Source organism: Drosophila miranda (assembly GCF_003369915.1).
Source record: "Drosophila miranda strain MSH22 chromosome Y unlocalized genomic scaffold, D.miranda_PacBio2.1 Contig_Y1_pilon, whole genome shotgun sequence".
NCBI lineage: Eukaryota > Metazoa > Arthropoda > Insecta > Diptera > Drosophilidae > Drosophila > Drosophila miranda.
In genome coordinates, this window is record NW_022881603.1 from 37,409,897 (window position 1) to 37,436,282 (window position 26,386).

The following is a 26,386-nucleotide window of genomic DNA, read 5'->3' on the forward strand; positions in this document are numbered from 1 at the left end:
AATTAACCCAATTTCGATCGACGGAGGGAATATCTACTTGCACTCGATCGATACACCTGATTTCTATCAACGGCTGAATCCTATCACAAAAACTGGACCAAGTAGGTCTTACTTTGCATCAACTGGACCAAGAGCTTATTCTAAAAGCTTCAGGATTTCGACAGTCGACGACGCTCTTTATAGTTGGGAGGATGAAAGAAAATAGAACGAGGGGGAACCCGATACTAAGTCAGTATGGCTCTCCTGCGGCAGACGCCGCTAATATTGAACCACACGACAAAGAGTGCGTGCGAGAGAGACAGAAAATCAGTCTGAGCGTGACGTCGGGCGCTGCGTGGCCACTGCAAATTGATTTCTTGCTTTTGGCTACAAAAATGATCCGATCTGATCCAGATTCAGCAATCTGATAGATATAGTCATTATCTATGATTCTGCGTTTTTTGTTTTCTCGAATGTGCAATATTGTGGATGCAATAGATTTTCGTTCTTTGTGGGGGCGGAAGGGGGTGGGGCGAAATTCTGAGATATACGTTTTATAGTGAGATCTAACAGGAGTGCGGATACCAAATTTGGTTACTCTAGCCTTAATAGTCTCTGAGATTTGTGGATGCCCCAGATTTTCGTCCTTTGCGGGGGCGGAAGGGGGTGTGGCGAAATTTGGACACGAAACGGTCAAGGTCAGATATCACAGGAGTGTGGATACCAAATTTGGTTGCTCTGGCTCTTATAGGTTCTGAGATCCTTGAACTCATATTTTGCAATTGGCAAAGCCGGCCATGAAACCTGTGTGTTAGAGAGAGACAGAGCGAGAAAGAATGAAATTGTTTTCTTGATTCTGGCTATAATAAATATACGATCTGGTTGAGATTTTACACTCTAGAACATATAGTCATCTTCTACGATTCTGCATTTTTGGTTTTATCGTATCCTTAAAAATGTGGATGCCACAGATTTTCGTCCTTTGTGGGGGCGGAAGTGGGCGGGGCAAAGTTTTGAAATACTTTTGTAGCAGTGACATATCACAGAAGTCTGGATACAAAACATCGTTGCTCTAGCTCTTATAGTCTTTGAGCACTAGGCGCTGAAGGGGACGGACAGACGGACAGACGGACGGACGGACAGACGGACAGACGGACAGACAGACATGGCTCAATCGACTCGGCTATTGATGCTGATCAAGAATATATATACTTTATGGGGTCGGAAACGATTCCTTCTGGACGTTACACACATCCATTTTCACCACAAATCTAATATACCCCAATACTCATTTTGAGTATCGGGTATAAAAAGCCATTTGCTCATGAGATGTGCCCTGTAGTGAGGCAGGGAATGGCGACAACTGTCGGAAATGGTAAGCTTGATCCTCTTGTTGTAGTAAATTCAGACAAGATTATATATCTAGGGTCTACCAAAGGAAAAACTTGATACCGGAGCTGGCCAGCTATAAATATACTTGCACTACTGTTTGAGGTGAAAGTGCAACGTCGGAACCGCCATGGACTGTTCAAAATTTGCCCTGCCATGCTGTTAGACAAGCCATTCAATACTTTTGTTCGCGAGAATTACCTACTGGCTGCAAGTTGGCTGCATCTGAATTCAATTTATTAATGACTATGATTGAATGATATCAATCTTCGCCAATATACATAATCAGATCTAAACTTATAACAAAACCCTCCCCTTTCCAATCTATTTTCTTCAAAATTTGTTTTCCAAAATTTTAAATCGCAAAGGCCGCAATCGATTCATCGACGTCCTCAAAATGCAGCCATTCTTGAGTGTTTTACAACACAGTCATCGCACTTCTTCGATAGTTTCCTTTGCAACGCTGATAGTACAATTTAGATAAAATTCTCATCAACTGCAGTAGAAATAGACTGGACGGCAATTTAAATTGAATTTTGAATTTGTTGTTGTTTGGCAATGTAAATGCGTTACAGATAAAGTGCATATATTTGAGGTGTTGTGGAATAGGTTTATAAGCGATTTTCGTGTGGTATTTTTGCAAGTGACCGACCGTACAGTTCATAGTCGTTTGTCAGCACGGGCTTAGATTTTCTTTTTGTTTTGCTTAGCATCGACCGCGCACACTGCAAATATTCAAAACAAACATAAAGACTACCTGATAAGGACACACAATTTAAATTGGAACCCACAATAGATACCAGTTGCAGTAACATTGGTAAGTTGTCTAGTGCTTAAGCTGTACTTTCGTATTTCAAATTGAATTTTCAACCTCTGGCCAGTACAGCGTGTACCTGGCTAGCATGGCAGTTGGCAGCTCATGTAGGGGCCTGCTGGCGCGCAAAATATCAAACCGGCCAGCAGCCCATGCGGCGAGCATAGAAAATCATGGCATCACACCCCATATGTGGCTGCATTATTCCGTCGCCAATTTTGAATCGCATTTATAATGAGGTCGGTGCGTAATTTGCTTATTTCTGATAATTCGACCTCTGGTGACGAAACGAAAAATGTACCCCAAGTGCTTTCAACGAAGTGGGAACTTCCCAACTAAAAATTTCCCAACGCGGACCTTGCCAGACAGTTCAGTACATATATACGAATGTGTGGTCGTGTGAGTGCTTTGTGGGGTACAGTCTTGGGGCAGTTGTGGGTTGCTGGCTGCCGATTTGGAGTATTAGCATGCGAATCAGCTTAGTTAAAAATGCTATTAAGTCCCGACTTATTTCGATTGCAATTAGCCTAGATAATTTGTGTAAGTGGCAGCATCTTTACTTTATTATGAAAAAATAGCTCAAAAATAATTTCCCTTCATAACGTAAACAAGACCTGCCAACTAGGTTAAATTCAACCAAAACCGCGAAGACTTAAATTTATTATCATAAATTAAATGTGAATGAAAGTAATTTACATTTTTACAATCTGAATTAAATCCATGAATTTAACAGAGCGGGAACATAATTATATAAGAAATGTGGTACTGATAAGCAGGCCTATCGATAAAATTCTATCAGGTTGGCAGTTCAGTGGGCAGCACATTGTAGGGTTTACGCAATTTTGGAGACGTGACAAGATTTTTCCGACTTGTTAAAAGGCATTTTGCTCTCTTTAAGGACAAAACAATATTGTTGTAAGTGAAGGAACGTGCGACGAACCTAGTACCACACATCGAAACTCGATTTGTTTTCAGTTTTTGGAAAGCGTACGGAACATTTGAATCATGTCACATGCATTTGCAGCTGCCGTATCCGTATGCCGGTCGGCTGCCCCCATGGTCATTCGTAGCAGCCGCCGGACCATGAGCTCATCCCGGATGCTGAGATTGGCTTGCGCCACCGGGCCGGCCGCTGTCAATCGGGATTGCAAGCGGAATGGTTTACTAGCTGGCAGGACCGGCAACGTTCAGCAATACCTTCGTCAATACGCCAATGAGAAGAAGGTCTTCGAGCGCACCAAGCCGCATTGCAATGTGGGCACCATTGGCCATGTTGATCACGGCAAGACAACTCTGACCGCAGCCATCACCAAAGTACTGGCGGACAAGCACCTGGCCGAGAGCAAAAAGTACAATGAGATTGACAACGCGCCGGAGGAGAAGGCCAGAGGCATTACGATCAATGTGGCCCATGTCGAGTACCAGACAGAGTCGCGTCATTATGGTCACACGGATTGCCCAGGACATGCCGACTACATCAAGAACATGATCACGGGCACAGCTCAAATGGATGGGGCCATTCTAGTCGTGGCTGCAACGGACGGCGCTATGCCCCAGACCCGTGAGCACATGCTGCTGGCCAAACAGATTGGCATTGATCATATCGTTGTGTTTATCAACAAAGTGGATGCCGCCGATCAGGAGATGGTTGACCTGGTGGAAATGGAAATACGCGAGCTGCTCAGCGAGATGGGCTATGATGGGGATAATATTCCTGTCGTAAAAGGCTCTGCTCTGTGCGCTTTGGAGGATAAAAATCCCGAAATTGGTTCGGAGGCGATTCTAAAGCTGCTCAAGGAAGTAGACAGCTTCATACCAACTCCAGTGCGTGAGCTGGACAAGCCCTTCCTTCTGCCAGTCGAGAATGTATACTCTATTCCAGGACGCGGAACTGTTGTCACTGGTCGCCTGGAGCGAGGTGTGGTCAAGAAGGGAATGGAATGTGAATTTGTCGGCTACAACAAGGTGCTCAAGTCGACGGTGACTGGCGTAGAGATGTTCCATCAGATTTTGGAGGAGGCTCAGGCTGGAGATCAACTGGGAGCCTTGGTGCGCGGCGTTAAGCGAGATGACATCAAGCGTGGCATGGTTATGTGCAAGCCAGGCAGTGTAAAGGCCATGGATCAGCTGGAGGCACAGGTCTACATCTTGTCCAAGGAAGAGGGTGGTCGCACCAAGCCCTTCATGTCGTTCATTCAACTCCAAATGTTCTCGCGCACCTGGGACTGTGCTGTCCAAGTGCAAATCCCCGACAAGGACATGGTCATGCCTGGGGAGGATACCAAACTGATACTGCGTCTCATCCGCCCTATGGTCATGGAACAGGGACAACGTTTCACACTACGCGACGGAAACCTGACTCTGGGCACTGGTGTTGTTACCAAGACCATGTCGGCGCTGACTGAGACGCAACGCTCCGAGCTAACTGAGGGCAAGAAGGCGCGCGAGAAGAAGGAGGCTGCCAAGAAGTAATAAGAAATGTGTCGGCTATTTAATAAAATCATATATTTAAGCACTTTGTATGCGTATTCTGTAAGTTGTTGGCGATTAAATTGGAGTCGAGTAATAAAAAAACGAAACACAAGAACTGAAACCAGCTAAAAACTATTTTTAAATCGTGTTCTGGTTTGTAGGGAATGCTTTTTTGTGTATCGATTATTCGTTGAGAAAAATCGAATATTGTTCAATACTGATCTCTAGTGCTGGAAAATTAAGTATCGCAACCGTCTTGAACGCAGCTTAAGATAAAGAAAATTTTGAAATGAATTGAAAATAAGTGCAAATATGTACACTCAGCGTTGGCGACGGTCATCGGGTATAGAAACTAACGTTAGAGCCAATTGATAAACTTTTAATTCCAACCTTTTTTGCACACAGAATCTTTGGACGACAATAAGCCATTACCCGAACTCAGTTTCGAAGACTTTTTGGAGCCAACACAAGAAGAAACTGCCACACAGCACCACATGGAAATCGATGCACTCGATTCGGATGGAGATGGCGCCTGCGGCGATGAGCACTCAATCTCCATTAAAGAGTCATTGAACACCCCGCAATTTAAAAGAACCGTTGTCACCATACTGGAGGACAAACGATTGAGATCGCCTGGACCTGCTGTTTTGAAATCGCACGCTATTAAAGTGGTAACAGCAGGGGGGGGATCAGTCGCACCAATCAAGCCACAAATAACCGACATAAAGGTTTTAAACAATTTTAAACCCCTTTCAAGCAACACTGTTAAGATTGGCAACACAACTGTTGCACCAACATCCTCTACGGGTGGAACACCAAAGGGTTTAAACAGCCTGACCATGACACAGATGAAAACGCCTGATGGAAAAATTCTCTACCTTCAAAAGTCCATGCCGGCGGGAGCTGCTGCTAAGCCAGTGGTAGCTGCATCGACTCCTACCATGCCCAAGGCAGCAGTCACTGTGTCATCAGCAGGAGCCGTACATCATCTAGTCGCCCCAACGGGCCTTCAAAAAGCAATCCTCTCCAAGGCCATGAACGTTGGCAGCACTGGTCTGGTCAAGGCAGCCGTGCCAGGGAAAGGAGGTACCTCTGCCTCCACGCCCTTAACAATTAAGGTCATAACGCCACTGGGCGCGAAGAGTGTATCGCCCGCCAACTCACCTACATCAACTCCGGCTGCCAAATTTCAGGTGGTCCGGACATCTGATGGAAAGATAATCAAGATTAATCAGGCCAGCCCGTCCATGATTATAAACACCAAAGCAAACACCACCACCACACCGGGAACTGGCATCAATGCAGCAACATCCGCCCTTAAACTGTCTTCCTCAACCGGTAGCGTAGGACTCCGAAAATCGATTGGCCAAGTGGTTATCAGGGCAACTCCTCCCAAACACGGGCCAGATGTAAGCAACAGTTCCACTTTGACTACCGGCACATCTGTCACAACAAACAACGCATCGGCTCCGCCCGGAAAAATGTTGGTGCAAAACACGGGCAAGCAAATTGTGGTGTCCAACAAGAACATCATAAAGCTATCGCCCAAACCAGGGGCCGCCAGTAGCATAACCAACACAATCGGCGCCCAAGGGAACTCCCCAACGAAAGGAATACATGCTGTACAAATTCCTGGCAAAGGCGGTGTCGTGCAGTATGTACGTGTCCTCCCCAGCACTAAGGAGGCGGCCAGTACCAGCAGTGCATCGGCAGTCGCAAGGTCGAATTCCTCGCCAAAGATAACTCTTGTGCGTTCTGTCATGTCCACGGCTACATCCTCAAAAAGTCCATCTACCCCAACATCAGTAGGAACTAAAGTAGTTTCTGTGGGCAATACAAACAAGATTATAATGAAGTCAACGGGTGGAAGCATTGTTCCGCTTCCCTCCATGCAAACGTTGGTTTCCAAGGTGAGTACGAAAACTGTACCGATCTACACTATCCTTGGTACACGGAGAGCTAACGTTGTGTTAAACCTTTTTAGCGTGCGCTGGGCGCCACCAACACCAGGCCGCCTAGTGTGGGCAGCGGCAATAGCGGCACTCAGGAATCGCCCCGAAAACAAAGGCTAAACGATCTCAATATTCAACACTTGGCCGCTGCAGACGATGACAGCGATAGCAGCGAAGCGGGCCCGGAGACAAAACGGCCACGCTTCGTAATATCCGTACCGCAGTCATCTCAGAAGCAGCAGCTGCAAAAGCATGTTATCACACGTCCCTCGTCGATACAGCGCGTGACGGTGCAGGGCGCCAACTCCAACAAAAGTAGTGCTAATCCTGCAAAGAAAGTCTACAATTTGTTGCAGTCTCCCAGAGGAGTCAAGTACATGATTTGTAATTCGGGAATTCCTCAGTCAGTGACCAGTGCCATGAGACGTGGATACACTGGCTATGTGGGCAAAACTCGTCGTCCGCTTTCCATAGCAGCACAACAGCATCGCTTGCAAATTACTCCACAGCAACAGGCAAAAAATTTGCAAGCCTTGCAGGCCCAGGCCAAACAGAGGATACGACAGCAGCAGCTGCAAAATCAACCATTTGCGGTTCAGCCGAAGGCGACACAGGCCACAGTCCAGCCGTCACAAGCTAATGCTAATGCTAATCCTAATCCTAATCCTCAAAGCGCCAAGATTTTGCCTGAGAAGCCGCTCTTTGAGATACTTAAGTCTCCCCAATTGGCCTCAGCGCCTACGACTGACGCACTGGCGGGTATGGCGTCGCGACGTAAACATTGTAATTGCAGCAAGTCACAGTGTTTGAAGCTCTATTGCGATTGCTTTGCCAATGGAGAGTTCTGCCAGGACTGCACCTGTAAGGACTGCTTCAATAATCTGGACTATGAAGTGGAACGAGAGCGAGCAATACGCAGTTGCCTTGACCGCAATCCCAGCGCATTCAAGTACGTGTTTCTTTTTATTCCAGCTGGAACCATCGTGTATTTTAAGTTAAAATTTTTGTTCTGTTTTCTTTACAGACCCAAGATAACGGCGCCCAATTCGGGTGACATGCGTCTGCATAACAAAGGGTGCCACTGCAAACGGTCTGGCTGTCTGAAGAACTACTGCGAGTGCTACGAGGCAAAGATACCTTGCTCTAGCATGTGCAAATGCGTAGGTTAGTAAAAGAATGAAAACCCTAGGATTTGTGTTCACCGATCTTAACTAAAATGTTTTATTTTTGTATTTTTGTAGGCTGTCGCAACATGGAAGATCGTCCAGATGTAGACATGGACTCTATGGACTGTTTAGTGGATCGCGAAGACTCGAACAAGGCTAAAGACGGGAACGACAAACAGTCGCAGGATGATTCGGATCGGTATTTGACCGACGATGTTGTAGAGGCGACTATTATGTGCATGATAACTCGCATAGTGATGCACGAGAAGCAGAATACGGCTTTAGAGGATACCGAGCGTGAGGTGATGGAGGAGCTGGGCGAGAGCCTGTCTCAGATTATATCTTTTGGCAAGGAGAAAATCGATACAAACGAGCTGGTAGACTCCATGGCATTGGCTTCTTGATGTTTAAACGTAACATGAATTAGTTTGTAAGATTAAAGCGTTCTTGACCTTTTCCCCTTTAACTTGTACTCTTTTCATGGCCTTTCTAAAAGTTGACCTTAAAGTAATGTGTAAAGTTTAAAAAAAAATGTTACACCAAATGTATATACATATATCAAATCAATCCAATCATGCATTAACTCGTACATTAGCAAATACCAGATTTAAGATAAAATTCACTCTGTATTACCATCGAGGGTCTTTGACGCGGTCTTTCCGCAACCTTGATGTAAGCAATTGTAACTATATACAATAAATGTTTAGTTGCGAAAACAAAAGAGTTTCCATTGGGAAGGGCAAGACCATGGGGCCTTTCAAGAGGCTTTAAATTTAGTAAAAAGTAAAACTTGTTCTCGAGCGTAGCTTTTTTATTCACCAACAACTTCAGTTACATATTTGTAGTTTGCATTTGCATTTGCATTTGAATTTCAATAGAATTGTTTCCAATTTATAAGATAAGGGCGAGCCCGAGTATAGTAAACTCAACGCAGTTCAGTATATCCCGATATCTTGTTATAAGTATCTCTATGAAATAAACATTTGTCCATCAACTAGTGCAGAGATTATATATATAAAAGCTATAATATTGTATTCATATAATTTTATAAGTGGTTTTTTGGTAATATATTCTACTCGGTCACCGTTTGGCTTAATAAGAGTAAGTTTTCTGGTTAGGTTTCTCCCGGCTCTCACCCTAAACATGGCATGGCATGAGTACACATCGTCACATCGTTTGTAGTGTGTGAAAGTGTGATAATATTCTAAGGACTATGGTTAATTTAGTTTATATAAATAGCTCGTATCATATTGTGTTGTGTTTTGACTAATATGCTCGCGCTAAACTATAGAAACGAAGATAGTATTTAGTTTTCCTGCGGTCATTCGCATGTGAACTTGAGAGAGAGTATGTGTGTGCGATTATCTCATATATAGCAAATACATACGGTAAGTTGTTAAATTTAGTATTTTAGTGTGTATTTCGTAGTATAGTGTATATTGAATACTGTGCACAAAACGCTTTGGTTAATTGTAGTAGCATAATAGCTTTGTTTGACCACATACCAGCTTTTTGTGTGTGTTTTTAAATCGTATTTTGCAAACGATTACACTTTTTTTTTTAACATTTAAACATAGTTAGATAACAATAACGATTTCAATATGAGTTATACTAGGAGTATGCATAATATTTATATTGTTGTTGTTCATTTATAAGCTATATTGTCTAATTCACACGTCTATATTGAATGCTGAGTCCCCCGAACGGGGAACCAAAGCACAAGGTTGTACAATATAACCTTATGAAAACCGAACAAAACCTGTTGCTAAATATCAGATTAGTATAGATACATTTAAATACATATGATGTACAGGTTGCATACCCTGTACAATGCTCTTGTACCTTTTACGAGTATATGTAATATCAAATCTCTGAATTGGTTAATATACTATAAAATGTGTGTGTTTGCATGATTGAATTCGGCAATTCTTCAAAGCGTGAAATGTTACAATGAACACAAAGTCAACGTCTATGTGGATTATGATTGGATTACAAGTCAATACGAGTAGGTATTAGATATTGTTTGTATAGTTAAAGTTTCACAACAATGGAACAACGATGATAATCAGCAAGTACTTCAGCTATGCGTATGTAAAATTTTTCAATATAACCTCATTGTATACCTGCGATTTACTACATTTTGTTTGCTTTTCAACTTTCTTCGTTTTACCGATCTGGCCTAGTACTACAGAGCTATTTACCTCTATGGATCCTGCTCAATGCGTGCACAAAAATGTATTCTAAGGTGGCCCCATTCAGGTGGCGCTATGTTGCATTACAATTTTGGGATTTTACATGATCCTGTACGTGATCACAACACTTAAAGACACTTGCAGCCATTCAAGAGTCTTGCGGCAGTATCCGATTGATCCAAGTTGATCTGAGTAAGTCGGGGAACGAAATCGTTAATACGCATGAGGGAAACATTAAAATTTTGGGTGTGAATACTCGTAGTTCGAGACTCTCTGTATACGAAAGAACTATATGTTGTTTGAATGAAGTTTGTGGGGTAACTCACTTTTGCGATTTTATTCCCCACTTGTAAATGTAATTGAAAACATAAAATGCAAATAAAAACTCACAAATTGTGCACGCATTTCACTGGATTCGATCTTAGCCTATCCATTCGTATATGCTATGGAAATGGATTCCAAGTACAGTTGGTACCACAAGCCTATAAGATTTCCCTAAATGTGTCAGATAACTTGTGTGTGTGTGTGCTATGTGGGCAACAATTTTACAAGAGTGTATTGCGAATATACGTATATAATAATGTGTGATAGTTTAGGAGTATATGTTACTGGGATATTCAACTAGAATCCGATAAATAAATTTAACTTTAACAACTTTAAATTTTAAATTGATTTACTTAAAGAAGGTCGGGTTCGATATCGATTAGCCCGATAAAGCCCGTGTCAAATGTCACGCCGTATTGCCAAAAAGTTTTAATGGGGCTGGGGAGCCTCTTAGCGGGCAACACTTTGTCTTCCAGAATTCGAGAATCGGAGAGAACAAGAGTGCCTGGTTTTTCGGTTTCACATCAATGAAACACATTTTCTTTGGAGTTCTTTTAACATTAACAAAAAATTTTCATTTTTATGATTGGAATGCAATATTACCAATCCCTTGGCAGAACGTCCTCGGAAAGCACAAAATTACTAGCACGAAATGAGTCATGCAATGCGTAGGGCCTCCTCGTCTCGGCCCAAACAGTCCATATTAATTAACATAGTCCCTTTCTCTGCAGATGGACTGCATCCGAATCGAACTACTCCCGACATCTTTCGCGGCGATCCATTTAAAATTCAATCGTACAATTTTCGGTATGCCGATCGACCCGTCTACCCAGTACAGCACTACCAGAGGCCAGAGCCAGAGCCGCGCCCCTGCCAAACGCCGAAATTCGAGACATTCTACCGCAATCCCAAGTTCTCCAGCGATCCCGAGTACGCACCGAGCGCGAAGCCGGGTCCGCAGAGTACCACGGCCTTCACGGAACACAGGCGCCGCAAGTTCCTGCGGGACTTCCAGTCCATTCCCACCACTCCGATTCGACGAACCTTCTCCGGCGTCTGCCAGCGCCTGCCAGAGGTGCGCAGTGTCTCAACGGTACCTCAGCCACCACGCCGGCTCTCGCCCAAGGCTCCCGTAGAGGTGACGAAGTCTCCACTTCTGAGGAGCTGCTGCAACCGTGGCGATTATCAGGCAATGGTTCGGGGCCAGAGCACCTCGTCGTTGTTGCGGAGTGGCAGCGGTAATGTGCTGAAGACTGGAGTACCTAGGAGCGCCTCTGTGGCCTCGTTTGACAAGAGGGAAAGGGAGTGGCAACGATCCGTTGCCACTAGAAACAGTTCCAACATCCAGCTGCTGCCTAAGAGATGCGGCTACAGTGGTTGCGAGATCAACATCAACATCGGCGCCTTGGACTCGGAATCGGAGACGGACAACAATTTAACAATCAAGATTGGGACGGACAATTGTCTGCTGAACAACACGGAGAAGGCAAAGCAGCCGGAGAGACGTAAGCGATCCAGCAGTGCCCGCCCTGTCACCTTCGATATAGACAAGCGATTGTCCAAGTTCAATGTGGCCGACAAAAAGCCCAGGAGAGGCTCGGACGAGGAGGCCAATCAACGGGAGTGGGATCAGGAGCTGAAAATGCAGCAAGAACGCGCCAGGCAGCGGGAGAGGGAGCGAGAAAATCTGCGCCAGCAGGAGAGGCAAAGGGAATACAAGCGCCTCCTCGAGCTCGAGGTAGAGAGGGAGAAAGACCGCCTCAGAGAGCTGGAAAGGGAGTCGCAACGACGAAGAGAGTACCATGAGTACCAAGCGGGTACGACGGGAACAGTGGAAGCGGCAGGAAGTACCGATGCGTGCCATGCCCACATCCCCCCTGATGATGACCTCTCACTTGAACAGACGTACCTCCAACGATCGTCTGCCCGGGATGGTCCCCTTCCTGGACCGCCCGCCTGCTGCGGCCATTAAGCGGGCACAGCGTCTTCAGAACTGCTCCAAGAATCTGACGTCCCTGAGGGGCCTAAAGAAACCCACAGCTCCTACTGTGCCTCCTGTCTCCCTGTTCACTACAGCTCCCACTGTGCCTCCCGTCGCCTTGTTTACCACAGCTCCTACTGTCAATCCTCCCAGTAGTCTAGAGCGGACCAGTTCGGGCACGTCGAATGGCAACATCCATGTGACGGTAACCACCAATGGTAGCAGTTCCAACCTGCGTCGGCCATCGGCCACAGGGCTGAACGAGCAGAAGAAGCTGAATGGAAGCTCTGGCTCCCACTCCCCCATTCTCACCAGGCTAAATAACATCCCCATTAGGATAACCACCTCGGGTCCGGGTGACAGGGACATGGAGTTCTCAATGACCCAAGTGCGGCCTGTCGGATGCGACAGGGGGAGGACAGCTCTGTGCAGTCCTTGAATGTCAATATCAACGTCTATGCGGATAACACCTCGCGTACGATGCGTATGTACGAGTAGAGGTAGAGATTGTAGGTAGGATCGATGTCAGGAAAATTCTGGAACCCTGCTCTTCAGGCGGGTAAATTCAGAACGGAACGCAACGGGAATGTGTTCCAGAGTTGAGCTGATCTTGACCCCACCTACATAAGTATGTACTCGTCGAATCGTTCCCAGATGCGGCACTCGTTTAAGCTGACTTAAAGTTCTCGGACTTTTGTTTTAAATTGGGTAGAAAGGAAAAAAAATCAATAAAAAAGTGTAGGTTTCCACAGATTGTGTTCGTTATTTTTCCAATGTATATGAGGACAGTCTAAGATATCCTAGATTCCCCCCCATTAAATCAATGCAATTGCAGGCGCCTTTGACACAGAAATAAAACCTAATCTGGGAGTAGTGTTTTGGATAGAACTCCTAAAAGCTCAGCAAACTTTAAATACATACAGTTGCATCTGTTTGTGTTCGATGCAACGACTGCAACTTGTAATGAAACTCTAAGATCGTTTTTCAATAGTTCCAATTAATTCAATAATAAACATTTGGTCACTAAATTGCCTCCGGTATATAGTAGGGCTCTTAAGATCGTTGTTTTGGAGGGACTCTCATCAAACACATAGAAGAAGTCTATGATATTTCGTTCCCAGTCAAAACTAAACTTTACCCGTCTTCCCCGAACTCTATAAATACTACATTTTCTCCGATTAATGCATTTAAGTTTTGGGGCTGTGCTTGTTCTTAACGTGTGCGATTTCTTGGTTTGTAGCTGTGGATCTATAGGAGGTTTCTTTTCGATATGATAGTAGAAGAAGGGTTATTTAACACCATAACATTGAACAATAATAACGATTTCATTTGAAATTGCATATGATATTTCTGATATTGTTGGTTGTGTTTCCTTTTCTTTTTTTTTTGTCGTTTACTTAGTTTTGCATCTTCTTTCACATATTTTTTTGTAATTTTTGGTCACTCTTTCGGCGACATTGCGTTGGAGTTTATTTTTAGTCATAGTGGGGTTCGGTTCGGCCTTTATTCGTCTTCGTCGTAGTTCTGATAGGTGACATAACGTACCTGTTCTCGATCGCGTCCGTAGATTAATGACTGCAAGGAATGGAGTAGAGCGGAGGTTAGTAGTATTAGGATTAGTATTTTCAGACATGCATAAGACAATGAAACTCAGGCGGTGACAAATAAATAGAAATTAAAAATTTTATTACAATCAAATTAAGAAGAACTTAACGCTAAAAACAATGATAATGACTAATAATACAGAAACTAAATACTTAAGCGATCTCGATTGGAAAGGCACTAATAACGCTTAAGGGCTACAAATTCAATTTCTTCTCAGACATTGAAAACATAAACTTAAAGGCAAGCGCCTGCACCTAGAGCCTCTCGCTCTCGTATGCTTCGTTCGACTTGCCAAGCTCTGCCGTGCCATGCATAATGGCTAGACAGGATGCCGTCAGCTGGGGAATCGAATTACCGCCGCCGGCACTGGCATTGCCCAGTTCCGTTTCCGGTTCAGCAGCAGCAGCAGCCGCAGCGGCTTCTCTGGCCATACGTACCTTTTTCTCATCGCTGGTCGGTGGATTCTTGAGGAAAGTCAGGAGCGGGGCGTACATGAAGCAGAGAATAGCTATGCCGAACAGCATCCACTCGAAACCGATGCTCTTCACCAGGGAGCCGGACAGAGCAGGTCCCACAGCAAAGCCCACGCAGAAGGCCACGTCACCCAGAGCGTAGACGCTGCCATAGACGGCTGAATGTCGGATGTCCACAAGATAGCCCAGCTCCGGCATCATCGAAGAGTCGACCATGCCAATGGCAAAGCCAAGGCCGGCGTTGGGAATAATCAAGTGTGTGATAGAAGTGGCCATGGGTATCTGCAATAATTCTCAATGAGTTCGAACTCAAACCCAATTCAGACTTGTTGAAACAAGACTTACAAAGATCAGGCAAGCTCCAATGATGATCAGGCCGAGGCAGGCGGCAAACCAGCGTCCAATCTTGTGTCCCAGGGGTCCGAAGAGATTCGTGCCAATCAGATAGCTAATGGAGGCCGGCAGGAAGGCCACGCCCTGCTCCCAGCGAGTGGCTCCCATGTTGTCAACCATCCACAACGGCAGCGAAGGTTCCAGCATGGCAATACCCATATTGGCAAACGTGATCGCCCCAGCGGCAATCAGTATGTACGGATCACTGACCAGCGACTTCAGAGATGGCGGCTCGGACTCGCATTTCTGCACCGATGGCTGCAGCATGAACAGCTGCAGCAGGCCATCGCCCAGAGCCAAGGCAGCCAGTATCAGGAATGGAGCTGACTTGCCCACAAACTCGTACATGACACCGCCAAAGGGCGGGCCGATGAGAACGCCCAACGCCAGGCCGCCCAAGGCAATGCCCATGGCATTGCCACGCTCCTTGTCGTCCGTGAAGCGATCCGCCAACATTCCCATGCCCGACACCGAAGAGCAGGACGAACCGATTCCCTGTAGAGCTCGGGCCACAAACAGTACCAGATAGGAGCGACCAAATGCGAAGACTACGGAGAGAGTGGGATTGGCGAGGTTAAGGCTCTGAGCTGTGGTAACTTTTTCTAGCCAATTAAAGGAAACTCACTTATCGTGGAGAGGAACATTATCACGAAGCCGGCGAACATCGGTATGCTATATCCAATGCTGGGAAACGGGAAAGGCAAAGGGGCACAGCTATCATTGTAGCCCTACGGGTAAGACTGCTCGTTAACTTACCGGTGCGTAAGGGGTCCCACAATCGGATTAACCAGCAGCTGGACGAAGGCCTTCGAGGCGAACAGCAGGCCAACCTCGACCGTCTCTCCAACCAGCTCGTTATGCCGTTCCTCTAGCTCCCGGTAGTAGGTCTCGTTCTCTGTGGGATGGAATGGGGGAAACGGATTGGGGGTACCACCGTAAGTCATATTTTTAACGCGTTGGCAATTAGACTGCTGCTCTCTTACCCTCTGGACTCATGGTGGAGATCTCAAGGGGAGCCGCCTCGCTGCCATCCTTGTTGCACGGACACGGCGTGGGCGGTGGCGGGGTGTGAAAGGTGAGTGGTGTGCGGGCATAGCTGTCGAGCGGGGCATCCGGATGTCGTATGTCGTACAGGAACTCGGGTATGATGGGCACTGTGTACGATGCGGTGCGTTACGGAAGGTGTAATTAAAAAGGAACAGAAAACACACAAAAACGAGGGGGAACGTTGTGAGTTGCTGCGGACACCGCAACTCTACAGTTATACCCGATACTAATTCAGTATGGCTTTCCTCCGGCAGACGCTGCTAATATTAAACGACACGACAAAGAGTGCGTGCGAGAGAGACAGAAAATCAGTCTGAGCGTGACGTCGGGCGCTGCGTAGCCAGTGCAAATTGATTTGTTCCTTTTGGCTATAAAAATTATCTGATCTGGTCCAGATTCAGCAATCTGATAGATATGGTCGTTATCTATGATTCTGCGTTTTTAGTTTTCTCAAATTTGCGGATTGCGGATACCAAATTTGGTTACTCTAGCCGTAATAGTCTCTGAGATTTGTGGATGCCCCAGATTTTCGTCCTTTGCGGGGGCGGAAGGGGGTGTGGCGAAATTTGTACACGAAACGGTCAAGGTCCGATATCACAGGAGTGTGGATACCAAATTTGGTTGCTCTGGCTCTTATAGGTTCTGAGATCCTTGAACTCATATTTTGCAATTGGCAAAGCCGACCATGAAACCTGTGTGTTAGAGAGAGACAGAGCGAGAAAGTATGAAATTGTTTTCTTGATTCTGGCTATAATCATTATACGATCTGGTTCAGATTTTGCACTGTAGAAGATATGGTCATCCTCACCGATTCTGCGTTTTTGGTTTTATCGTATCTTTAAAAATGTGGGTGCCACAGATTTTCGTCCTTTGTGGGGGCGGAAGTGGGCGGGGCGAAGTTTTGAAATATTTTTGTAGCAGTGACATATCACAGAAGTCTGGATCCAAAACATCGTTGCTCTAGCTCTTAGAGTCTTTGAGCACTAGGCGCTGAAGGGGACGGACGGACGGACAGACGGACAGACAGACAGGGCTCAATCGACTCGGCTATTGATGCTGATCAAGAATATATATACTTTATGGGGTCGGAAACGATTCCTTCTGGACGTTACACACATCCACTCTTACCACAAATCTAATATACCCCAATACTCATTTTGAGTATCGGGTATAACGAGGGGGAACGTTGTGAGTTGCTGCGGACACCGCAACTCTACATTTATACCCGATACTAAGTCAGAATGGCTCTCCTCCGGCAGACGCCGCTAATATTAAACGACACGACAAAGAGTGCGTGCGAGAGAGACAGAAAATAAGTCTGAGCGTGACGTCGCGCGCTGCGTAGCCAATGCAAATTGATTTGTGCCTTTTGGCTATAAAAATTATCTGATCTGGTCCAGATTCAGCAATCTGATAGATATGGTCGTTATCTATGATTCTGCGTTTTTAGTTTTCTCAAATTTGCGGATTGCGGATACCAAATTTGGTTACTCTAGCCGTAATAGTCTCTGAGATTTGTGGATGCCCCAGATTTTCGTCCTTTGCGGGGGCGGAGGGGGGTGTGGCGAAATTTGTACACGAAACGGTCAAGGTCCGATATCACAGGAGTGTGGATACCAAATTTGGTTGCTCTGGCTCTTATAGGTTCTGAGATCCTTGAACTCATATTTTGCAATTGGCAAAGCCGACCATGAAACCTGTGTGTTAGAGAGAGACAGAGCGAGAAAGAATGAAATTGTTTTCTTGATTCTGGCTATAATAATTATACGATCTGCTTGAGATTTTACACTCTAGAACATATAGTCATCCTCTACGATTCTGCGTTTTTGGTTTTATCGTATCTTTAAAAATGTGGATGCCACAGATTTTTGTCTTTTGTGGGGGCGGAAGTGGGCGGGGCGAAGTTTTGAAATATTTTTGTAGCAGTGACATATCACAGAAGTCTGGATCCAAAACATCGTTGCTCTAGATCTTACAGTCTTTGAGCACTAGGCGCTGAAGGGGACGGACGGACGGACGGACGGACGGACGGACGGACGGACGGACAGACGGACGGACGGACGGACAGACGGACAGACAGACAGGGCTCAATCGACTCGGCTATTGATGCTGATCAAGAATATATATACTTTATGGGGTCGGAAACGATTCCTTCTGGACGTTACACACATCCACTTTTACCACAAATCTAATATACCCCAATACTCATTTTGAGTATCGGGTATAAAAATGTTCCTGCAATTATCCTAAGCGGCCGCTGGATGGCGCTGTTGCCGAAAGCAAGTCTATAGCTGCGCCGCCACGGCCGCTCTTTAATTGCATTTGGTGCTAAAAGTTTTATAATTGCTTTGCCAGCGCCAGAGATTGCCTCGGCCTAATTGAGTTGCAACCGGCAACAAAAAAGGAGGGCCAACCAGGCAGGCAGGGCAAAAATTGTGCATACGCCACCAAGACGACGATGCGTTTAATTGACTCTCCAAAAGGGGATCCCCAGTCGGTATTCTGGCCGCCTCTAGCATAACCTGCGCCTTCCCCTTACCCCATCCAGGGGAAATTCAATTTGTTTGTTGCAGTTTATATTTATTATCAACACCAGTAAAACGACTGCATTACTCAACGTTTGCCATACTCGTTCTGGTACTCGTAATTGCATTTCCTGCCAAAGGATAGGCCGAGGTCGGACACGGCTGATGGCAATGGGAATGGGAATAGGGATACGGGCTTTTCAATTGAGTTGCCTCGCTGGTTGAGTGAGTGTTGAAAGTAGTTTGAAGTATGTACTGCTGAGGTAATTTTTTATACCCGATACTCAAAATGAGTATTGGGGTATATTAGATTTGTGGTAAACGAGGACGTGTGTAACGTCCAGAAGGACTCGTTTCCGAACCCATAAAGTATATATATTCTTGATCAGCATCAATAGCCGAGTCGATTGAGCCCTGTCTGTCTGTCCGTCTGTCCGTCCGTCCGTCCGTCCGTCCGTCCGTCCCTTTCAGCGCCTAGTGCTCAAAGACTATAAGAGCTAGAGCAACGATGTTTTGGATCCAGACTTCTGTGATATGTCACTGCTACAAAAATATTTCAAAACTTCGCCCCGCCCACTTCCGCCCCCACAAAGGACGAAAATCTGTGGCATCCACATTTTTAAAGATACGATAAAACCAAAAATGCAGAATCGGTGAGGATGACCATATCTTCTACAGTGCAAAATCTGAACCAGATCGTATAATGATTATAGCCAGAATCAAGAAAACAATTTTATTCTTTCTCGCTCTGTCTCTCTCTAACACACAGGTTTCATGGTCGGTTTTGTCAATTGCAAAATATGAGTTCAAGGATCTCAGAACCTATAAGAGCCAGAGCAACCAAATTTGGTATCCACACTCCTGTGATATCGGACCTTGACCGTTTCGTGTCCAAATTTCGCCACAGCCCCTTCCGCCCCCGCAAAGGACGAAAATCTGGGGCATCCACAAATCTCAGAGACTATTAAGGCTAGAGTAACCAAATTTGGTATCCGCACTTCTGTTAGATCTCACTATAAAACGTATATCTCAGAATTTCGCCCCACCCCCTTCCGCCCCCACAAAAAACGAAAATCTGTTGCATCCACAATATTGCACATTCGAGAAAACTAAAAACGCAGAATCATAGATAATGACCATATCTATCAGATTGCTGAATCTGGATCAGATCGGATCATTTTTGTAGCCAAAAGCAAGAAATCAATTTTCAGTGGCTACGCAGCGCACGACGTCACGCTCAAACTGATTTTCTGTCTCTCTCGCACGCACTCTTTGTCGTGTGGTTCAATATAAGCGGCGTCTGCCGGAGGAGAGCCATACTGACTTAGTATCGGGTATAACTGTAGAGTTGCGGTGTCCGCAGCAACTCACAACGTTCCACCTCGTTTGTACGTGGAGTCGTCTACATAGACAGGGATTCGTGGTTATCCCACTGACATCACGAGTGGAGCCATATGGGGGTGTGGGTCTGCCATTAATTGGGGCTTTTATGTTGTTTTGTGGGGTCAGGTACATAGTAGTACTTCATAACCCCCTGCTGCAGGCTTGTGCGGCCTCGTGCTGCCTCGTGCCCCGGTGTCTTCCAATGAGTACAAGCGAAAGTGGAAGTCTCGCCTGACCTGGAACCGACTTTGCCTTAGACTTATGATGCCTCGTGTCAACCGCATCCACCTGTCACATATGTCGGCCATGTAAGCCGACATGCCATTTGGCAGCTTTCCCAAAAAGGAACCCCCCATTCGGAAACAAAACCCCTTGGAAGTCCATGCAATGACATGCAAGCGGAAATGTATGCAAATTTCGTACGATTCCTTTAATTGGAGTTAACCACTTGGAATGCCACAACATCCAAACGATTAGCCAACCGATTTTATGCGACAAAAAGAAAACTGTTGCCTAGTAATTTTTGTAAGTATCAAGTCCCCAGCCACTCATTAGACTGTCTCCAAAGCTTTTGACACACAAAAAATAATCATTCTGGAAAAGTACGTGCAGCACATCGAGGGATGGCAAGGGATGGGCTTGGGCTTGATGGGGGATTGGGTGCTCGTGGTGGTGGAGCAGAAGCTACCCAGTTGCCGCTCCGGTCGCTCCGCAAAGCCAAAAGGAAAGCGACTCCGGCAATCAGGCAGCCATGCAGCCAGACAAACAAACAAACAGTGACTGGAGCTGGAGCTGGTGCTGTAGGTGGCCAGGGCTACGAGATTTGGTATTCTAGTACCCAAATTATTCTGTTTTGTTAGAGGAATTGGTGATTTCACAAAGAAAAGATGGAAACCTATTCACCCGTATAAGGATCCTTCGATCTTTGACGCATTCATTCATTAAATATCTGAATTTACGGTAAGAGTCCCTCGATTCACTCATAAACGTCTTTAAAGGTAGATGTTTTTTTTCAGCCTGATGTTCAATATTTTACGACATAGTCGGGAACATTTCGATCAAAATCGGTTTGGCAAACAACTTTTGATCAAGTTTAAGCCTTGTCAACAGAACTTAAGCTCTTCTCTAAAAGGTTAAAAAAGTTACAAGTAATAAGTGACAAACAGCAGGGACATTTGCCCATCCCTGTGGCCCATCCACAGGTCACAGATACATCGATATGCAGGGCGACATTCGCTGCGCTGGCGATGATGGTGGCGGCATTGGCGGCGTCGTCAAGCCAAACAGCGGCGGCAGTGAGGCAGCAACTGGCGAAGCAGTCAGTCATCGACAAGCGACGAGGCACAGGACCAAAGGAGCCACAAAAGTATCCTCCCCGAGTTGGTTGTTGGATCCATTAATATGCAAATCATTTAATTACTCAGAGGGGGAAAGGCGGAGACTGAGACTGAGCAGGAAATGCGTCCCATTTGGGAGTCGGCCAGCAGGCCTCTGTTTGTCCGCTCCGTGTGGCAAGAGACGATAGGCAGGCGGCACTTCATCCTCGACTACGAGCCGCGTCAGAGGCAGCGCCAGAGGACGCGACCGAAAGGTAAGTGGCAGGTGTATCTACCAAACGGTCAGTGAGTGATGGACTACTGCATCCCACAGCGAACTATCCGCAGACCCAATCCTACGAGGAGTACGAACAGTCGCCGGAGGAAAGTATCGAGCTTCTAGACGAGTATCTGCTGCTGGATGCCATCAAGCTGACCCTGCAGCAGCAACAGTCCTTTCCTGCTTTGGCCGGAAGAATGAATCCCACCTCAGGCTCGGCCACGGCGTTGGGCGGCAGCAAAGAGCAAAGACAGAACAGTCGTCAGGCCAAGAGGCACGCCTAGCTGCTGAGCAGGGGAAAGACCTACCACCTGGACCACCATTTGGCGGAGCATCATTCGAGACGCAGCTCGCTGCAGGACCCTAGCACACTCTCCGTGACGGCAAAAAATCCCGAGGAGAGTCTGGCCGAACGAGTGCTCCACTGGCTGGACCTGGCCGGATGGACGGACATCGTGAAAGAGGCTCCCATCCAGCCAGTCACCAGCAGTGCCCAGGTGGCCAGGTTCAACCAGAGGAGCCAGCGCATCCAGCACCGTGGAGTGAGCCTCAAGCGAATGGCGACGACGGCCGCAAGCCACCAAGAAAGCCCAGTGCCAAGCCGCAGCAGACCTCTAACCACACAGTGGTTACCTGCTCCTCCGCTTCCGTTTCTGCTTCCGCTTCCGCTTCTGCCTCAGCCAATGCCAGGCCCATCACAATCATCTTCAACAAGGAGGGCATCCCCGTTCGTCTTAACCGACCGGCCCGCAACATTGATCTCTGTGCGTTGAGCAGCAGTGCCAGTGCCACGAGACGTCTGGCCGGACAGTTGGCATCCGCCCGGCTGTACAGTGGAGCTGCCGCCTCTCCCTCGCATTCCGAGGAGACGCGCACGCCGCCGCACAGCAGTCGGGGACTGGCCGCCAATGGTGCGGGTTCCTCTGTCAGCCTGGACAGCCGGAAGCAGCTCCACATCTTCATGCCCAGCCTTCCCAAGAAGGGACTGTTGCCCTCGGTGGCTGGCTTTGGAGAGGATGCACTAAGCGTCAGTTTCAGTGAGTTGTGTCAGCTTTAGCTGGGAAATCGTACCATTATTATTATGGTCCGATATGGCAGGGGGCTAAGGTCCTCTGGTCCTGTATATAAAGCTAGGCGATCGCTTGTCTCTGTTTCCCTTCCATAGAGCTATCCAAAGTTCATTGGCATTCAAGTGGTACGATTGTTTAATTTGCCCAACCTCAAGGTTCGTCTCCCATACCATACCATATCGTATTTAAGGACTATTTGCCAGTGCGAAACTTTTCTAAATGTTTCCGCACGTGTTTACCTCGGAAGACAACAAGCGTTATATTTATGGGGCCACAGAAGTGCCACGCCTCAAAGGTAGAGTAGGGGGAGCCAGCTCTACCAGCCTTTGTTCTTGTCCTATTAACATGCTATTAAAACAAACCGCAACAAATGGATAAACAGTCACAGATCCCTACGAATTGTGCTTAGCCTATCTGGAAAACCCTTGGACAACTTTGACTGTTTTCTCTGGTCTTGGGTGTTCTTGGGTAAAGGCAAATTTTTTTTTTTTAATACAGAAAATCACTGTACCCGTATTTTAGGTAGTGTATAGTAGGCTCTTGTACTTATTAATATCCTATAACCTTTTGTGGATTTTTATTGATTTCCGTTTTTGTTTCGTTGCCATTGAAAGTTTTCTTTTGTTTGGAATTTGGTTCGGCTTTCGTTTATTTTTGGATTAGACGGCGCCCTGGGCCACGCCCAGTGTTTTTTGTTTTGATTTTGGTTCTGACTTCATTGTTGATTTTGACATTCTCTGTGGTTTAAGGGGCGCAAAGTTTTGGGTAAAGTTTTTTTAATGAAAATGGCACGGTAGAATTTTCCCTTATGACATGGCTCATGGAAGAAGAAAGTTTTGTGCATTTTGTATACAACCGATTCGTCACTTAATATGCCTGCCATTTGGATAAATTTCAGTATAGATCGGCCTTGATATAATGGAAATAGATTAGGAATGAAAAATAAAGTATACAAGTAGTTGGAATTCTTTAGTGAATTTTCCGCCATTTTCGATCAAATCCATTGGTGTTTTTAGGAGTTTTAATCTACTGAATAATTAGCTGTTACTAGGTGAAAGATCTATAGGATTTAATTAGAAATCAGCTTTATGAAAGTTCGAACTTAGGCACCTATTTGTCTATTAGAACTATTTGTCTTGGTTTCACTGTAGACAGGACGTCAATGTAGTAAACTAATTATGAACATTACGTATCCATCAAAACGAGCGGGTAATAGGGCTTCAACTGTCAGCCGATTCGAAGGGAAACTTCCCCTGGGCTCTGGTTTCTGTCGCGTCCCATGCCAGCGACACCTGCAACTGTCTGAATGCCACACGTGGCAAGTTGTCGTTGTCTTCGTTGCTTTTATGACTGACGCTTCAGTATTCAGATTTGCTTCGAATATCGATAGGGGGGATGAGCAATGACCAATGACTCATTGCGTCTGGCATGAAAGCAAAAAACAGCAAAAAAGACCTTTGCCTCTAGTCCTGGCTTGCGGAATTCATGAAGAACCCCAACCCAAAAGGAAAAGTTCTTTCCCTTCAGACGAACCAAAGACAAAGGGAGCCGAGAGCTGGCTGCCTTTGCAGCAATTACTTTGCAGGCGAGTCGGAACTTTGGAACTTTGGAGCTCCGCCCGACGAGCAAAGAAAATGCGCAACAATATATGGATTACACACATAACAAGGCAACTTATAGACGGGCCCGATGCCTGCCATGACTTATTCGCGTTTCAGCAGCGAGCGCGGCAGGAGCTCACAGGAGAGTCCTGCGAGTCCATTGCTAACAAGCAAAGTTTTCCGCGGCGCATTTTAATTTTCCGGCCATTAGGGGCAGGCATGTCCGTGTCCGATGAGGATTTCTCCGTGGGCAGCCCCTTCAAGCCGTCAACGCCCACGCCCGGCGGCCAGGAGCGAACCAAAGGGCGACCGGGACCCGAGAACATGCGCCACCAGCACAGCTTCGAGGCCCGCTACAGCAGCATCATCGAGAAGCAGATATGGGAGACCAGCATCAACAAGGACGTGCTGGAGCGGCAGCTGAACGCCTACTTGCCCTTCTCCCGCAGTGCGTCGCTCAACAAAGACGGCTCCGGCGGCTTCGACCAACTGATGCCCAGTGGCTCAACGAAGGCCCGCTCCCTGAGAACCACGCCCACCCGCCGACCGGGTCCCTGCCTGGAAAAGCTGGAGACTATGGACGTGGCCGACCATCAGGCAAAGCCATGAAGGCTTTGAGTTCTTGCTGGCTTAGATATCCTTCTTGGGCCATCCAGGTCTTACAGCGAAAGTTCTATTTGGCGATAGCTCCCTGGATAGAGCTGATATTCGACATTTTTAGACTAAGATCATAGGCTAGGAACTGCGTCAACATATATGTATTGCTTAGTTATTTTGGAATAAGTATTATTAACATTTAAGTCTAAAATTAAATAATAAGTCCTATAAGTCCTTTGAAAACTCTACTAACTATCCTTCTCTCTCAATATTCCTCTAAAGCACAACAACGAACTTTTTAGTATTTGAATAACTTACTTAAATAATTTTGTAATTTCGTTTTATTGCTGCCCGGAAGACCCCCAACTTGGGCCCAATTTAAGGCTATCAAATCTACCCCTATTTAAAGCTTCATTCTTCTACTAAGTATTCAATCTCTTTCAATAAAACAAAAACCTTATTGCATATTCAATTTGGAGTCATTCGGGCGTCGAAGGGATACGTACGGATACGGATAAGGGACCGAGACAACAGCACATCTATGACCCATATAAATCTCCACATGCTCCTAGGCTAAATCTAATTTATGAGAATATTATGCGATACAGAACATGGCGACAGCTACGGGAGCAATGGAGGAGGGATGAGACTGAATAGAGGGTGGGTGTACAGAGATCAAATGAATCAAATAATCAAAAGTATTCGCAGCTATTTTCGCTTCAACACCTTGAGCGCGAAGGGAGAAAGCACTTAAGTGGAAATGCCTCGAGTCGCAAGCTAAAAGCCCCCTCCCCAGAACACTCTCCTTCCTTTCCACCCCATCCATGCCATCCATCAGTCAGTGGCTGGAGAAGAAACAGGAAAAAAGTTCGGGCTGGAGCTAATAGTTTTGCTTCAGCTTTTTCCTTTGACTTTCACTTCCGTTCCCTCAACAAGTTGCTCGAGTGGTTTTCCTCTTTGGTTCTCGGCTATTTCCCATCGCTACGTGTATTTGTCTTCGGCTGGGTGGCCGGCCAGGCCCCAACTTGTTGATTTAAATTCATGAACGTTTAGCACAAAAAAAACCCCCCCTCCCTTGGCGTTTTCATTTTTATACCCGATACTCAAAATGAGTATTGGGGTATATTAGATTTGTGGTAAAAGTGGATGTGTGTAACGTCCAGAAGGAATCGTTTCCGACCCCATAAAGTATATATATTCTTGATCAGCATCAATAGCCGAGTCGATTGATCCCTGTCTGTCTGTCCGTCTGTCCGTCCGTCCGTCCGTCCGTCCGTCCGTCCGTCCGTCCGTCCGTCCCCTTCAGCGCCTAGTGCTCAAAGACTATAAGAGCTAGAGCAACGATGTTTTGGATCCAGACTTCTGTGATATGTCACTGATACAAAAATATTTCAAAACTTCGCCCCGCCCACTTCCGCCCCCACAAAGAACGAAAATCTGTGGCACCCACATTTTTAAAGATACGATAAAACCAAAAACGCAGAATCGGTGAGGATGACCATATCTTCTACAGTGCAAAATCTGAACCAGATCGTAAAATGATTATAGCCAGAATCAAGAAAACAATTTCATTCTTTCTCGCTCTGTCTCTCTCTAACACACAGGTTTCATGGTCGGTTTTGTCAATTGCAAAATATGAGTTCAAGGATCTCAGAACCTATAAGAGCCAGAGCAACCAAATTTGGTATCCACACTCCTGTGATATCGGACCTTGACCGTTTCGTGTCCAAATTTCGCCACACCCCCTTCCGCCCCCGCAAAGGACGAAAATCTGGGGCATCCACAAATCTCAGAGACTATTAAGGCTAGAATAACCAAATTTGGTAT

At 46.1% G+C, this 26,386-nt stretch overlaps 5 protein-coding genes and 1 pseudogene across 8 annotated transcripts in view; 5 read left to right on the top strand and 1 right to left on the bottom strand.

Moving 5' to 3' along the window:
- The first annotated feature begins 1,822 nt into the window (after positions 1–1,822).
- LOC117190203 (protein lin-54 homolog) lies at positions 1,823–8,442 on the top strand. 2 transcript variants are annotated; one of them, XM_033395257.1, is made up of 5 exons: positions 1,823–2,185; positions 5,060–6,564; positions 6,639–7,555; positions 7,631–7,770; positions 7,848–8,442. In XM_033395257.1, the coding sequence occupies exons 2-5, from the start codon at positions 5,149–5,151 to the stop codon at positions 8,174–8,176; spliced, it is 2,802 nt and encodes a 933-aa protein (XP_033251148.1). In that variant the 5' UTR covers positions 1,823–2,185; positions 5,060–5,148; the 3' UTR covers positions 8,177–8,442. The 2 variants fall into 2 exon arrangements, with proteins under 2 accessions (XP_033251148.1, XP_033251147.1); XM_033395256.1 differs by lacking the exon at positions 1,823–2,185 and adding an exon at positions 4,952–4,997.
- Positions 2,988–4,756, top strand: LOC108158949 (elongation factor Tu). 2 transcript variants are annotated; one of them, XM_017291776.2, is made up of 2 exons: positions 2,988–3,097; positions 3,158–4,756. In XM_017291776.2, the coding sequence occupies exon 2, from the start codon at positions 3,188–3,190 to the stop codon at positions 4,652–4,654; it is 1,467 nt and encodes a 488-aa protein (XP_017147265.2). In that variant the 5' UTR covers positions 2,988–3,097; positions 3,158–3,187; the 3' UTR covers positions 4,655–4,756. The 2 variants fall into 2 exon arrangements, with proteins under 2 accessions (XP_017147265.2, XP_033251149.1); XM_033395258.1 differs by having other exon boundaries at positions 2,993–3,097; positions 3,207–4,756.
- Positions 8,443–8,713: 271 nt separating the features above from the next.
- The window catches only part of LOC117190875 (synaptic vesicular amine transporter-like), a 30,734-nt gene continuing 13,061 nt past the window's right edge, over positions 8,714–26,386 (bottom strand). Inside the window, exons 4-9 of one of the 2 annotated variants that reach the window (XM_033395895.1) lie at positions 15,724–15,894; positions 15,497–15,635; positions 15,366–15,424; positions 14,693–15,288; positions 14,312–14,629; positions 8,714–13,844 (exon numbers count right to left, since the gene is read on the bottom strand). In XM_033395895.1, the coding sequence (XP_033251786.1) occupies positions 13,773–13,844; positions 14,312–14,629; positions 14,693–15,288; positions 15,366–15,424; positions 15,497–15,635; positions 15,724–15,894 (1,355 nt within the window). In that variant the 3' untranslated portion in view covers positions 8,714–13,772. Of the gene's footprint in view, positions 13,845–14,000; positions 14,630–14,692; positions 15,289–15,365; positions 15,425–15,496; positions 15,636–15,723; positions 15,895–26,386 lie in introns of those variants that run through there. The other variant, XM_033395894.1, reaches the window with a different exon arrangement.
- LOC108158948 (general transcriptional corepressor trfA) lies at positions 10,799–13,020 on the top strand. The gene is given in 3 exon segments (XM_017291775.2): positions 10,799–10,956; positions 11,020–12,158; positions 12,160–13,020. Coding segments are annotated over 3 exon segments (1,704 nt in total). The 5' UTR covers positions 10,799–10,940; the 3' UTR covers positions 12,709–13,020.
- On the top strand, positions 21,112–22,348 carry LOC117190876 (annotated as a pseudogene).
- On the top strand, positions 23,763–25,017 carry LOC117190877. The gene has a single exon (XM_033395896.1). It carries the CDS (start codon positions 23,771–23,773, stop codon positions 24,569–24,571), a length of 801 nt encoding a protein of 266 aa, XP_033251787.1. The 5' UTR covers positions 23,763–23,770; the 3' UTR covers positions 24,572–25,017.

Coding starts and splice junctions, on each gene's coding strand:
- LOC117190877 (XM_033395896.1), top strand. CDS start 23,771: ATGACTCATTGCGTCTGGCATGAAAGCAAAAAACAGCAAAAAAGACCT.
- LOC117190203 (XM_033395256.1), top strand. CDS start 4,967: ATGTACACTCAGCGTTGGCGACGGTCATCGG. Junction 6,565..6,638: donor TGCAAACGTTGGTTTCCAAG/GTGAGTACGAAA, acceptor AAACCTTTTTAG/CGTGCGCTGGGCGCCACCAA. Junction 7,771..7,847: donor TAGCATGTGCAAATGCGTAG/GTTAGTAAAAGA, acceptor GTATTTTTGTAG/GCTGTCGCAACATGGAAGAT.
- LOC108158949 (XM_017291776.2), top strand. CDS start 3,188: ATGTCACATGCATTTGCAGCTGCCGTATCCGTATGCCGGTCGGCTGCC.